This window comes from Pholcus phalangioides, unplaced genomic scaffold, assembly GCF_987345545.1.
Source record: "Pholcus phalangioides strain wild (caught in Gottingen) unplaced genomic scaffold, Ppha-v1.0 ptg000008l_1, whole genome shotgun sequence".
NCBI classification, from domain to species: domain Eukaryota; kingdom Metazoa; phylum Arthropoda; class Arachnida; order Araneae; family Pholcidae; genus Pholcus; species Pholcus phalangioides.
The window spans coordinates 45,916,254-45,931,630 of record NW_028301601.1 but is presented as its reverse complement, the minus strand read 5'-3'; the positions used below and the strand labels follow the sequence as shown (position 1 = coordinate 45,931,630).

At 37.8% G+C, this 15,377-nt stretch overlaps 1 protein-coding gene across 1 annotated transcript; it reads right to left on the bottom strand.

Annotated features, from left to right (window-relative positions):
* Positions 1-420: 420 nt before the first annotated feature.
* On the bottom strand, positions 421-14,049 carry LOC149084392 (uncharacterized). The gene is made up of 3 exons (XM_089234788.1): positions 13,962-14,049; positions 8,218-8,437; positions 421-1,376 (listed from the first exon to the last, which is right to left on the bottom strand). The coding sequence occupies exons 2-3, from the start codon at positions 8,433-8,435 to the stop codon at positions 1,250-1,252; spliced, it is 345 nt and encodes a 114-aa protein (XP_089090914.1). The 5' UTR covers positions 8,436-8,437; positions 13,962-14,049; the 3' UTR covers positions 421-1,249.
* Between the last annotated feature and the right edge of the window lie 1,328 nt (positions 14,050-15,377).

Below are 15,377 nucleotides of genomic sequence, written 5' to 3'. Positions count from 1 at the left end.
AAATTCATTGTAATTTTTTTTACCTCGATTTTTAGACTATTTATAAAATTTTCATTAAACTTTTGCCATTTCATTGAAAATGTTCGTTCTTTTTATTTGCAAACCGTACCTTAAATTTTCATCAAACATTTAAGATTTTATCAACCTGATTTTCGGTTAAATCTCTTAAATTTTGACTTTTCTAAATGCTCAACAGATATTGTTCATGATTTCTTTTCCAGTAACCAACTTCACCAACAAGACACAGAAATATCACAAGACACACAATTTAAGGATAAACTGTTTAATAATCATACAGATTACAACATATCGGTTATGCAAGTGAGGATATTTCATTTACAATAATAAAAGATATATACAATGATAACATGGAATATTCTCGACAATCACAAACATACAAAAACACATAAAAGTGAAATATTCATGCGTATATAATATACGTATACATATCAATATTAGAAAATCACGCATCAATTTATTGTTTGATAAACATAATACTCAATAATTGAATTTTATTTAATTAATACCCGTAGAACTCATGTTCAAACTTACTAATTGATAGGATTAATTAATTGAAAAACTTTATATGGCACACACTACTGTGTATTTTCGTTTCATAATCCAACAGTGGTTTTTCAATTAGCACTAACCAAGAACCCCTTTGATCAAACAGGGGACCTCGGTGTAAAAGAACCAAGGCCCCCTTGGACTATCTAATTTATTCATTATTCTGAAACAACCTCAGAAACGTCTGCGGAATTCCAGGGGTCCTTGGATAACCTTTTGGAAACCACTGTTAAAGATTATGATAATTCTAATATAAATTTATGTGAAAAGTACATGGATAACCGATGTCCTGATATGAATTTTGTCCATGAGGATTGTGGCTCACATGAACTTACATGCATTAATATAAAACAAGTACAATATCGTAATATATACAAAGTCATTGCACGGAACCCCACTCTCGTGAAGGGATAGCTCGTGGCATCATTCATCAACGATTCATCGACTCATCGTTATGACCACATCTTTTTTCTTTTCCTTACTGTACAAAGACGACGATGAATGGAAGAGCCGTTGCATGAAGTAAAAATACATAAAATACGCAGTACATGTAGGGGGTAAAATATCACATAGAGACTGTACAGTAACGTTGTTTCGCCCTCTCCTCGTTCGTTTTGAAGATTTATTATTTTTTTTTTTTCCTATGGTTTCATTCAAAAACTACCATCATCTAATTCCTCTCTTACCATCCTTCGTATCCACCACCACCGTGTCCGCCGAGTCCATAGCCGCCCATATCGCCGAGTCCATATCCACCATGGTGCGATGGGATCAGGTGAGCTGACGCAGACTGGCTGTAGGAATGGACTCTGTAATTCAAATTCAAATAGTTATTTTACCATATGGGCTGTGTGTTAATTTCACTCAATATATACTGTATGTATATATATATATATATACCAGACATGCCTGTCCCATGAACCAAATATGGCCCTTGGAGTCATCTGTGATATAGTTTACAAAATAATTAATAATTTGATTTTCAAAAAAATGAACTGTTGTGCAGCATTGGCGTACGCAAGGGGGGGGGGGATCAAGCCGAGTTTATAGTATTATTTTGCAGGAAAAAACCCTTCAGAAGGAAAAAAATTTCGAAACCCCCCCCCCCCCCACCTCGAGAAAATCTTGCGTACGCCTATGTTCATACAAGTATTGTTTGGTTAAATAGTGGTTATGTGACGCGTGGCGTACTTCCAGATAACTTGAGCGACCTGCGGCACATTTCCAGGTAACTCAAGTAGCCAGCGGTCCATTTTCAAATCACTTGAGCTGTCCGTGGCATATCCCCAGATCACGTAAGATGTCCGCTGCACATTTCCAGATAACTCAAGTAACCAGCAGCACATTTCTAGATATCACAAGTGGCCAGCCGCACACTTTCAAATCACTCAAGTGACTCGCGGCACATTTCGAGATCACTCAAGTGGCCAGAGGCACACGCTTCCAGATCACTTAAGCTATTCGCGGCATATTTCGAGATCACTTAAGCTGTTAGCGAGACATTTCCAGATCACTAAAGTAGCCAGTAGCGCAATTCCATATAACTTAAGACGTCCACAGCACATTTACAGATTACCTAAGTGACTCGTGACTAGTTTCCAAACTAATGAAGTGGCCCGCACTCTTCTGAAGATTGACTACCTTTGCCACGTATGAATCAATCATGACAGTATTCAGGTGCGTACAGCAGGTTGGCGAATTTTCGGTTTAATAAATTAATACTGCCCTTAATCGTAAATTGTGGGTGGACGTAAGGGGAGATTAAATTTTTTGGCTTTCCCTGAGCCGTAGGAGACCCGAAATATATTCACCTAAGTAATAAATATCACAACTACAGCCTCCTAAACGGCATACGGGATTACGATTAGAATCAATGGACCAGAATGGTATAGGAGTGGTTATATTATCAGTTGCAACCACACCAACAACAGAAATGTTCATACGGTTCATAAAATCTTTTATGGCTTCCATTTCGTAAGACAGATGGCAGAACCTACTTAACACATAACATGCTCAGCACTAGATGCGTATAACATTTTTAGTCTTCTGGATGGGTGTAATGTGGTAGGCCCCCGCCAATACCAAGAAAATATTGGGAAGATCAATAACAATAACTGAAAATGCCAAAAAAAATTATGGTTGTCATCCTCATTCTTTATCCTATTCAAAAGAGGGCTCAAGAGTTCCAGACCTGTGCCCTATCAACGCATGAGCCCACCCGGGCATAAGGCCGGTAATTTCAATCAGATGGAGATCTTGTCAGGAAGCCTTATTTGAAGCTCCTTAGTTCAAGTACCTATACTTCATCGGGCACCCGTAATTAAATCTAGTATAGTTTGCCGATTGCCATACGGCTAATGTCTACCAGTAGCGATGGGCAACAGAGAAGAAGAAATACTGGAAATAAAAATAAATAAGCAGCTGAATGAGCGTGCAACACCTAATGCTGGCGTATTACCAAATGGCAATAATCTATCGTTTTACCCATGAAAAGTATGATTATTCTTATAGTTGAAGCCAAAAAATGAGTGCGTCCAGATTATGTGGGTTACCCATGAGTAAGTAAGTGCTGTCACCTATCTATCGAATCAGCAGTGAGAAAAACATATTAGCGGAATGTTGTAGGCCAGCCGCTGCTGTGGGAGACATCATCAGTAAGAAAACCCGCTGTGAAGTAACTGGAACCGAATCCAGCCGCAATTAACCCCTCCAACAATGCCAATATGGCTTTATAGTTCCGTGTCGAAGTGGTAGAACTCCAAAAATAAAAACATAACAGAGGGATTTCTAAACTTTTGAGTTCACGGCACCTTCTTGGGAATGAGATTACAAAATTAAATATAGCCAAGCACCCAAGCCCGATCTCGAAGTATGCCGGCGGTACCTTAGAGTGTATTAACACGGCGAAATAAAGTGACTGTGGAGATATCTATAAATTAAAATTGTAACTAATTTTGCAAACCGGTGTATTTGGAATTCCGGGCCTGCCCATCGAATTTTTCAACTTTTTTCATCGTTCTGTCTATCACTGCTACCAAGTTATGTCAAATTTCACTGTTTAACCTGCCCTTCAACATCAAAAGGGGACGCCGAAATGCGTGCTTGCCCGGACTGGCCAATCATCTAGTTTCGGCGAGTCCCTAGCTGTAAGTGGATTTGTACAATCCATCTCCCAAGCCCATGTGAATCAAGTTTTGACCGTGACCCATGACTCAAGAGCTGTGACTGTGAGTAGATTTGAGCCGACCCATCTCGGAATGGGTCGCGATACATAGGTCAAGAGCCCCTGCATTAGTCACTAGTAATTAATAGTAATTAATGTCTAATTTTACATCATTCCACGTTGCAGTCTAATTCGATGAGTCTAATAAGTTATATTTAGAACTAACGTAAGATTCAAATTCAAAAAGTATTCAAATTCAAGTATTTTACAGGAAAGTAAAAATTTTTGATTGATGAAATTTCCTTGATGGGAATACATAAATTCTCAAAAAAAATTATTATTATTATTATTACTGGGAATCAAGGACCTATCTCTTCATGATTATGTATATAATACGATTATTTCAAAAATACTTCCCAAACAAGTTTATTTTCCCAATTTTATTTTTTCATTTACGACCTCTTTTCGAACATTAATACAGGTGTTAAAACTGCCCTTATTCATTTATTTATCAATACCGATTGAAAAAAAAAAATGATTTTAATCTTCCTTTTCCAGAAAGTTCTACGAACCTGTTTTTATTTATTATTGTTGTTATATTATTTAGGACCTATTCTTCGGCCTATTAACGTCTTGACCTCGTCAAACATTCTATTTTCGTTCAATTCTAAAATAAAGTATAAGAATTCTCTTTCTATACGATATTAATCAGCAGCTATTTTTTCTTCAGCAAATATTTTTCCAAGTAAATCAGCAGGTCATTAAGTTGGGATGTATTTTATTGTATACAATATTTATATTTTCTCTCTTTGTCTTAATTATCAGCTCGTTTAGCTTATTATCATTATTATTATTATTAGCTTGTTAGTCGATCATTTCAGAGGTTTTAATAGTGTAAGTTATGTTGAAAGAAATACTGCTTGAAAAAAAGTTTAATTCTATTGGCGTGTTTAATTCATCTTGAATATGAAAAATGAATAGATTTTTTGAAATTTTAAGAACCTGTAAAACATTATTTATTACTATTGCACATTTTCATAACACACTAAAATGCCATGAAAATTGGCATATAATTTACTCCTTGAAGCGTAAGTCACAATAGAGATTATTAGAATTATTTGAAATATAATATCGTAATATTATGTTATAACTGCCCTATAAACTGGAAAATATTTTCTAAAATGTATAAAAATTGTATGAATGGGTATATTTGAATTTTATATGTGAATAAGTTATTTTTATGATAGGGAGACTCTTTTCTGATACAGAAAAAAAATTTAGTTAACTTTTTGTGGATAGAGAGCGCTACGAACCACGAAATATGTTAACCAAAGTCATAAAATGTAGCGTGTACGATTAACAGCATATTTCTGCATCTTCCTTTCACTGGCGCCTACACAACACAGGATTTTCATTGTGATAAACATATTACATGTTGTTAAGACAAAGGGGAACCAAAATAGAAATATCCAGGGACCCTACTAAGCAAGGTGGAACTGAACTCCTCATCTTCCATTCCTTTGACACGACTCATTCAACACTAGAAAAGAGGAATGGCAAAATTCTTGCGTGTCACAGTAACGAAACTCAGCCCTGGAGATTATTATTAATGTTGGAAGGGAAGCAGCATTAAGGGTCTCTTCCGTCCTCCAGCAATCAAATATTTTATTCCCTACAACGCCGAATATATATTTTAAATGTAAGTTTCAAATGTACCGAATTTTATTGGACCAAATGCCTAAATACGGCCATGAAGACAGAACGGACCGATCACGACCAGGCTCTGTCGGTTACGCGATATAAGCTCATTGAACCGCAGGACGTAGTCTTGCCGGTGAAAATCTGAGTTAAACGGAGAAAAAAATAAAAATAATTTGGGTCCCTATCAACGGGATCTAAAGGCCTCCTAATCATGTATGTGCATCCATATACAATTACAAAAAACACATGCGAGGCAGCGCTATTCTAGGGCTACCTAGAGGACCGATCCTTTGACAATATGCATTCAAGTACGAGATTCAAAGTAGCATGTATTAGTAACATGGGATCTAAAGGACCTCGAGTCACGTACATCCAGATACAATGACCATGAAGACAGGGCCGTCTTAACGCAGGAAGTGGGAGGGTGGATCGAGCGTGAAGTCAGAGGGGAGTGAGCGATGGTATGAATCACCCCTTTCTCTAAGAGATCCAAATTTGTGAAAAATGGTCTGGTCCATAAAGTACGGGACGAAAATTGTCATTAGTAAGCAATGAATCGCGGCCCTGACACATCACCCTGGATCCGCGCATGCTCCAGGTACAAGAGGAAGGAACCTTCGATGATGACGGAATAATGCACTATGATTTTTGAGGGTATGTATTCAAATTGGTAGTCAACTATTTCTGGCCATGTGAAGGCCCTAGAACATCACTTTTCCGAGGGGATCATGATGCTTTTAAGACAAGGCATGCATGTGGATATAATCAAACACGAAGTTCGCGGACTCCCAGTAGAAATGTAAAAAAGGCCACGAGAAAATCCATTTACAAAATAATGCTGGGTATAAAGGCTGTTCTAAATTGTTTGCACACATCAGATATCTCTAAAACTTTGACTTCAGAAACATACTTTCTGCTATAAAAAGTTTTCAGAGGACCTCTCTCTCTCTCTCTCTGTAGTTACTTAAAATCTGTTTGAGGGGTCGTATACATATTAACTTTTTATACAGCCCCGTGTGATAAAACATCCGAAATTTAAATCCCGCTCCGAAAAGTGAGGACTAAAAAAATCGTATTTTCAAGTGCAGTATTTATCGAGATATTAAATACATAAAACTAATATATTTTGGCAACTTATGACAGTGTTGGCAAGTTTTCATTATCTCAAAAGTTGCCATTTTTAGGGATGTACGCAAATATAATGAATTCAGCAATTATATTTTTTTACTTATAATAAATAACCATTAGGCTTACATTTTTTACTATTATTGTGACAAAGTACAGAATTCCCAGAACTTTGATTTTAATTTACGTTTCGCCATTTGTGAACCACACCTTCAGTCATTGGCGGAAAGTGCTGAAAACTTCGAAGTCAAAACATTTCCGTTAATACTGCATTATAAAAATATGCAATTTTTTTGCGAATGGCCTCTCAGAGCCGCATTTAGTAACTGGAAGTTTCAGGGTCAACATGCAAAGTTTTTCTATTTTTTTATGTACACGACTTCTTGAGAAATTTAAAGCATTTTGAGTAACCGTACGTCATTGGAAAACTTGCCGTAATTGTAAGAAGCCTGGATAACCCGGATAGAAAATTCGCATTCCTCTGTGAGGAATCGAACCACCAATACCTCACTTTCCGGGCGAGTGCTCTACCATTGAGCGAGCATATGCTCTAAGGAAAGAAAATACCTATGCTTTGTAGCTCAATGGTACGGTACTTGCCCAGACAGTGAGAGGTTGGGAGTTCAATTCCCCACAGGATAAATGTGAATTTTTTTTTCTGAACTTCATCTTTATCTCCGCTTGCCAATCCAGACTTTCGTACGTCGTGATTGAAAGTATGTTTCTAAAGTTTGCGGCTACTGAGATATCCGCTGTGGAAACAATTTGGGACAGCCTGTATAGCAATGTAAAAACAACGGCTCGATTGTTATCTCGTTCAATCTCACGGGAACCCCCCCCCCTCGAAATCTCCCCAAGGGGTCCGTGAATCTCTGGTCAAAAATTTTAACGTTACACCGATTGACTGAGACGAATTCATCATGTTATACAAACATTTTGAAAGTAGCTAGGCAACATCAGCTGTAAACACATCGATATTTAATTACCATAGTACTTGCCTATTTATAGACGAATATTTTTTTTATCATTGTAGGAGTATTAAAATTTTCCTCAATCAAATGAAAAACCTATTGTTTCCATGAAAAAAATATCTGTGTATAATGTGTTCACATGTTCAAATATTTCCAACCGTGGAATGAATAACCGACCTGTCACGTTCAAAAATATTCGCAATGGCTGGTCAAATGAGCCAAGTAAAGTACGAATGCGTATGATGACTGACATCACAAGGTTCGTTGACCATGACTGATGGTGGCTATGGTGGTGATGATGATGATGGCCATGCCATTTCGTGACTTAACAAGCTTCTTCTTACGGAATAACCTCATTCACACGCTTAAGCCTTCCTAAGATGTCAGACTTGTTCCTAACTCTTTGACTTATTCACGAAAAAAAAATATATAGAGGAAAATTCCTTTCTCTGTGTATCATTTTACTATGTATAACTTGTAAACAGTTTATACATATAAATATAGAATGAGGATCAAGTGTTATGCACGTATCGAAATTACTTCATTCTTCTTTCGTAATGATAACCTCTCCGATATAAGGAAGCCGTCAAACATAATTGAACCGCTTTTGCGAAATACGTGAAATTCGAAGAGTTGTTAAGAGTCACGTTGTCGTCGGTAAATAAAGATTTCGAAATCATGGGTACTTACGGGACAGGCTTGTGGCTATCCTTGGTGAGCTTGATCGGGAAAGGGAATGGCAGCGGCAATGGCACGAACCTCGGTTTCAGCAATTTGAGTCCGAGGGCTGCTAGAGCGGCCTTCTTGATGAGTCGGTTGCCGCTACCGGCTTCGGCCTGTCGCGCCATCAACATGGCTCCGAACAGGAAGGCTACCAAAAAGGTGCAAATGAACTGCCTGAAATTCATTTCTGCAAAGAAAACAACAACAAAAAAAATTGCATTTCACGTTATCTCAAAATATTTGTAGGTGCTTGAAAAAATATTTTTTTCATAAATTAAAAGACATTATAATTTTATTGTTAAAGACTTCTTTTTGTTTTCAATGTCTGCACATCCTACATGAAGTACTTGAAGTGCAGGTGACTGGATACAAATCGAAGACAATTTCGAAAAGAAAAGTCACATTCCTCTGTGGGAGAATCGAACCACGAAAGTCACTGTCCAGTGCTCTACCATTAAGATACAGGACACAAACTTTTTTCTAACCGAAGAACAATAATGTTCTTTGGGCTGAACGGGACTGCGCAATAGACAGCCTCCTAACTCAGCAATAGCTCATAACGACATTAGCCCACCCCCCCCCCTCCCATATGGTGACGTAAACGAAACTTCGTATAATTAGCGGAGACATTCATCGTTTCGTTTACGCCGCCATCTGGGGGTTAATGTCGTTACCAGCTGTTGGTGAGTTAGGAGGCTGTCTGTTGTGCAGTCCCGTGTTCAGCCCAAGGAACATACAACTACGGTTATAAAGTGTCTGTCCTCTGTAGCTTAATGGTAGAGAACTCGCCTGGACAGTGGATTTTGATGGTCCGAATCCCCGCAGAGGAATGTGACTTTTCTTTCCGAAATTATCTTCGCTTTGTATCCAGTCATCTGCACTTCGTCTTATTAGTGGAGGGGTTCATCGCTTCGTATCTTACTTGTTAGTAGTTTGTCCCCTTGCGATTTTTGAGATTAATTCCAGTGGAACTCATTCATTCGAATGGCATATAAGCGGGATCAGATTCGGTACAGCAGTAGTTCTTAACCAGTGGTGCTTGGAAAGATTTCAGGAAGGAGGGTCCGTGAGCTTGTATGCGAAAACAATTAGCTGAGATCTCTACTGATGCCATCTGTAGGACTATCGCTGAGTTTTGGAAAGCTACTCAGCGCAACACGTGCTACCGTGTATGTTATAATGCGCAACGAAATAGCTGTGTCTCTGGGGTATATTGGTTAGCGCACTTACCTAGATTGCAAGAGGATCGGGCTTCGATTCAAGGCGGAGACAACAAAATTTTCTCTTTCGAAAGTTCGTCTATAAATAACATCTAGAAAAAGTTCTTTTTATTTTATTTATTTTTTGATGTGTTATAATTAACACTTACTGCTTTTACATTGTTATGTGCGGAATATTATTCTGTAAAAAGGTCTACTGCCTTCGTCTTATTGACAAAGCGGGTCCGTAACGTTCGTCTTATTGACAAAGCGGGTCCGTAACGTTCGTCTTATTGGCAAAGCGGGTCCGTAACGTTCGTCTTATTGACAAAGCGGGTCAGTAACCTTCGTCTTATTGGCACAAAGGGTCCTAGGAACACAAAAGGTCAAGAACCCTTACCGTACAGAGAGTTCCCCTCGCATTATCTCATAATTTGCGATTATACAAAGACCTTAGTTTTGGAATCGACATCAAACTGTCCAAGAAACTGCTCAATACTTCAGGTGCAACTCGACCCTAGGACCTGAGAAACCGATTGATGTTTCCTATCATTTAGTCATCACACTCTTGGTCTTCCATATGTGATGGAAGGAAAAAGTAATGCAACAAATTTATGTTATAAATTCGCGCAAAATCTTTTTTCCAGGATTGGATCCCAGTGATGTGAAAACCGACGCTTTTGTACAACTGCTTAGCTTTTAATACTGTATCACGATTTAATTGAATAAACAAGTTAAGCGAATTATTGTCCTTATTATTGTCCCTACAGATCTATTGTGTGTAAGAAATCCGGCTAAGCATTTCACTGAAGGTGACGTTAATCAATCAAACATTGACGATTTCACTTGAGGGTATTACTCAATTTTTTACTTAATTTTGTGTGTGTACAATGTGAGCAAAGATTAAACTTTTATAAAATTCACACACAGAATTTAGAAAAAAATGTTTCGTATGACTCGGTGCCGTCTTAGCACATGGGCCCACCCGAGCATGGCCGGGAGAGCTCATAATGATGTCATTCGGTAATGCATTATAATATTTTGAGAATATATATACATATGTAAATTGGTAGGCATGTACTTTGTGTTAGGTCGCGGCCCCAGAATGTCACTTCGCCCTGGAACCCATGGTGCTATTATAACGGCCTTGGTACAATTATGTGATTTGCTCCAAAAATTCCTGTCATAAATCCAAATACAAAAAGTAGATCCAGAATATTTCTCGATATGGGATGATGTTCCAAAAGAAGTATGTATTTGCATATAAAATTACCTGTAAAATCAGCTGATAACCTCTAAAATAGCCTTTAATACAAATATATGGACTGTTTCCATCTAAAAAATTACAATTTTTTTCTTCTAATTCACGCTCGTGGTCTATCAAAAGTTCTTTTTCAAGTTTCGTTGATAAGGTGTTGCTGATTACAGTAAATTAATCTACCTGAACGGGGCAATCAGCTATTGCAGCTTTACGACAGTTTCGCACACAGTTAGTGATAAGAGAGCAAATTTGATGACAGCGCAAGCATCTCCTTTGGCGAAAAAAAGTAACCACTATAAATTATTATGTAACAAAATACACAATACGAGTTCCTGATGTGAATTTTTGGGTAAACTGAAAATTCGTACGGCAATTGTTTTTTTTTTTATGAAGCTCAATGGCTTTTGGCCCAGCCTGTACTTATTCACAGCTACGCGTATCGGCGAATGTTTTCAATATTGTTGTAGTATCTAGATTCTAGATTCTACAAGCCTCGTGGTCGTGGGATATTTCCAAGGCAAACGAAATTGAAGTCAATCATTATAAATCAATAATGATATGAAAGTTTGCATCATGCTCCTTGTGACAGGCATGGATATTTTATAGCGTAGATAGCCAACTTATTCCTTAAGTATAAATAGATAAATGGTAACCTTATAGATGAGGTCTGATAAAGACAAGGGACCCGAAGAAAGAAAATATGATGAGAACGTTGAGAAACATCCATCTAGATTATAGATTCCGGGCATAGATTGAACTCGGGCATCACACATACTTGTGGTCTCTCCCATCCTAAAATTTTTGGACCTATGAAGCCATAGATATAATTTTGCCCCTTTTTCCTTCTGTGTTGAAGATGTCGTGTGTGGAAATTTTAACAGTAATTTTTGGCATGGGTGTTTGGCGGTCTAAAATTTCAAACTCCTCTGGAAAAATGAGCAGTGTAGCATATATAATAACCTGATGTACGCACGTGTTAGCAGTCACGCAATAAGGGAGCCACTGGTGTCAAAAACTGGAGGAACTCCTGCATTAAAAACGCAAAGCTCAAAGCTTCCCTCTGAAAATCACCAATAATACGGAAAATATTCCGAAAATCACTATCATCGATTCTAATCGATTGTTAGTAATACTAAATTCTAAAAATTCGTCATACCAAAGTAAAATTTGAAGAATTTCATATTTCTATTGTTATTTTCATTTTCTGATCAACGCATTACTTATTGGGATCCACGATAATATCAGTACAAACCCTCGATAAATTTGGACAAATATATGCGCACGTAAAAATTATTAATATACATACTATGAAAACGATTATAATGATATGAGTATTATTAAAAGAACATTAGAACGTGTATAATTCACATTAAATGGTAATTAAGTAATAGGATTCTGAATCATCTAAAACATCTCAAGCTACTGATAATATTAAAAATGCGTTATCTTAAAAGGAGAAAGAATACTTTAATCTTGAGAGGAGAATGGAAATCGTCTAATATATTCATAAAATGTAAATATTTACATGTAATCAACACAATGTATTGCATCATGAATTGATCGATAAAACCGTCCTCGAGTCTTCATACGCTTTCTTTGAAACTCGTACACGACCTTTGATTCCAGTGAATTGAGCACTAGCCGTTCTCCAACGAGCCTGAACGAACAAATCTGAACAACCTGACATGTTGAAAGGGGGAAGGCATCTTCGGAACACCCCAGTTCTCGGATCGACACGCACTTATCTCGGCGTGACTAGATCTTAATGAGATTTTAAGATATTTCAGTAAATATATATAGAAATTGCATTTCCAACTGTCTGAAATAGCATGTTGTGAATCCCAAAAACCGGGTTCACACACTGGACCGACACTAGAACGATACCATGCATGATATCGACGAGGATTGGTTAAAAAACCTGAAATTTAGGTTTTTAACCAATCCGTGTCGATATTGCTGTCGTATCGACGATCATCGTCTCACTTCAGTGTACACCACGCCGAAGTCATCAAGGAAACAATTCGAAAATGTGTACTCAGGAAGATGACCCCTAGCCATTTAAAGTACCAGAGCAATAATCCGAAATCCAACATTCATCTCTCTCAGGAATATACTATCCATGATCATCATGATTATATACGCGAATGACAGCGCACTATAACTGCTCACGTGAGAGTCTATTGACGACGCGCGTTACCCAAGTCGTCCAAAGTCACCTAAATGCTTCAGAACATTAGTAGAGAGGTGGTTATCACACAGATTACTCATAAGAACACACAGAGATCACGCCTTCCCTTAATTCTAATTATATGAGAATATATTACCTGATATACTCATGGATATGGCGACACCAAATATGACCCCAGTTCTGTCTCCAATGGAGACATAAACACGTTGCCAAAGGTACTAGATCACGATGGGAAAAATCAATGCTTCCTAATAAATCTGCTAAATATTCGCTGAGGGAATGCGCACGTACTTGTATTGGGTGGATTCGAATCTGCAAATTCGGATTCCCAATATCTTAACGAGTAAAAAATTAGGAACACATCAGGACATTCGTAACTGTCCAATCGAAAATTCGTGCTGTCCAGGGTTAATTTCGAGCTGCAAGTCTGGGTCTTAACGGACAAAAAATAGGAATATATCGGGACAAATACATAAGTAGCTCTGTTCAAACAAAACTGTACTATCTGGGGTCGGTTTCGAGCTGTAAGTCTGGGTCTCCAATATCTTAACGAACAAAAAATAGGAACACATTGGGACGGATACGTTCCTTACTGTCCGCACAAAAATCTTTTGCTGTCAGGATTGCACGTCTGGGTTTCCAGTGCCTTAACGGGCAAGGTAAAGATAGAAACATATTGGGTCAATTCCCTTTGTGGCTGTTAAAACAAAAATCTGTGCTCTGTCCAGGGTTGGTTTCGAGCTGCAAGTTTCGGTATCCAATGCCTTAACGGGCAAAGCAGACGAACATAGTGGGAAAAATATGTTCGTGTATCCCGTAAAAAAAACACGTGAAACCGACATCCTACAATGGCCACCAAAACTCCAGAGAAAGAATAATCCACAGTAAGAGACGAACTGATCCAAGGCAGAGGAAAACGATCTCTCCATGTACACGTAGTACGATTGCTTCAAAGAACAACATCGGGCAGTAGCGTCAGAATCTCGAGTTAACCGTCCTACCAACCAACTCTCCAGTAGACCATATAAAATTAACGCTCAAGAAGAAGTAATAATCCACCTACTGTATTGGTAAATTGAGCTTTAGCTGCGCTGCTGCTGCTGCTACTTCTTGACACTGAAAAATCCAAGGACTGAAAAGCGAATGATACCAGGGACGAAGTTCGCCGCCTTTAAATACACCTCATTGAAGACGATTAATTTCATGGTCAGTCCAGTTTTTTTCGGGTAATGCTGTTAACCCCCCGCCCATATGTGCTCCAATTTTTACCGATAGCCATTTCACCCTAGTGGTACGGAACCTATTTTTTCCCACATAACAACATAACAGTTCGTGGTTTCGTGTAGTTCCTTTCTCTTTCACTTTTTATTATTATCATTTTCTATATGTAGCTATTATATCTTCGGTAATAAGCCCAAGGGTTTGTTACACTGTTTCAGGGCAATTTTTATCTTTCCCCCCCCCCTTTTTTTTTCCGTCTCGTACTATGTTTAAGAGGTGAGATTTGCTCATGTGCGATTCCGAGATGGAAAAAGACCTTTTCCCTATCTCTATGAACAGCTCATATTTAGACCCCGCGGGGTCATTGCTATATAAGTAAGTGAAAGAGAGAGTCAATTTTTTGTTATCTTTCCTTCTCTTTTTTGAGACCGAAACCCCGTTTTAATCTATCTTGCGTGATGTCGAGGATAAGTTTCTATTTTCATGCCCAATGGTGTTTTCGGTAGCTCGAATTAGCCATCTCTTCCCTGGGCTTCCACATCCTCTTTTTCCTCTCTCTCTCTCTCTCTGTCTAACAAATAATAAATACATTTGTTTTGTTATGTCTTGAGGGGGAAAAACAGAGAAAGCGATTTTAATATCATAGCTCGGGGGTCATAATAGAGCAAGATTGAGAGCTAATTTCGTGTACAAACTAGGTGCTTACTGGGCAATGGATACTCGACGACACGTGCTCGAAATATCTAGTTACGAAGAGTGCGTGCGTGTGTGTGTGTCTCTTCCTCATCAGGCTTCTGTGTCTGAGTGATGACGATGATAGATATTCATTTTTTTTACTCATGCATTAATGATTTCGTCGTCGAGTTATTTTTTGAATGGAATCGATAGTCTTATATGAATACGTTAAACGCTTTCATTCAACATATACCTACACGCTTCCGTATTGTGCGTGAATGTATCTTTTAATATCAAAAATAAATATATTGTATTACAGTATTGCTATAAATACACAATGTATTATGTAATCGTATAAAAGTTTACATTTTTTGTGCGCATAAATTTTTATTGTTTCATCACGTATTTTTCTCTCGTAAACCAGTGAAACCAGTAAAACCAGCAACTGTAGAGTTTTCACTTGAATCAAGAGAAGATGAGGAAATAATTTCATATTAAATTTTTTTTCAAGTAAATTTGGATAATTTTTTCATTAGCATGATTTTGCTGAAAAATATATATACTGTGATAGTAACGGTGACAT

Coding starts and splice junctions, on each gene's coding strand:
- LOC149084392 (XM_089234788.1), bottom strand. CDS start 8,435: ATGAATTTCAGGCAGTTCATTTGCACCTTTTTGGTAGCCTTCCTGTTC. Junction 1,377..8,217: donor GATAGCCACAAGCCTGTCCC/GTAAGTACCCAT, acceptor TTTGAATTACAG/AGTCCATTCCTACAGCCAGT.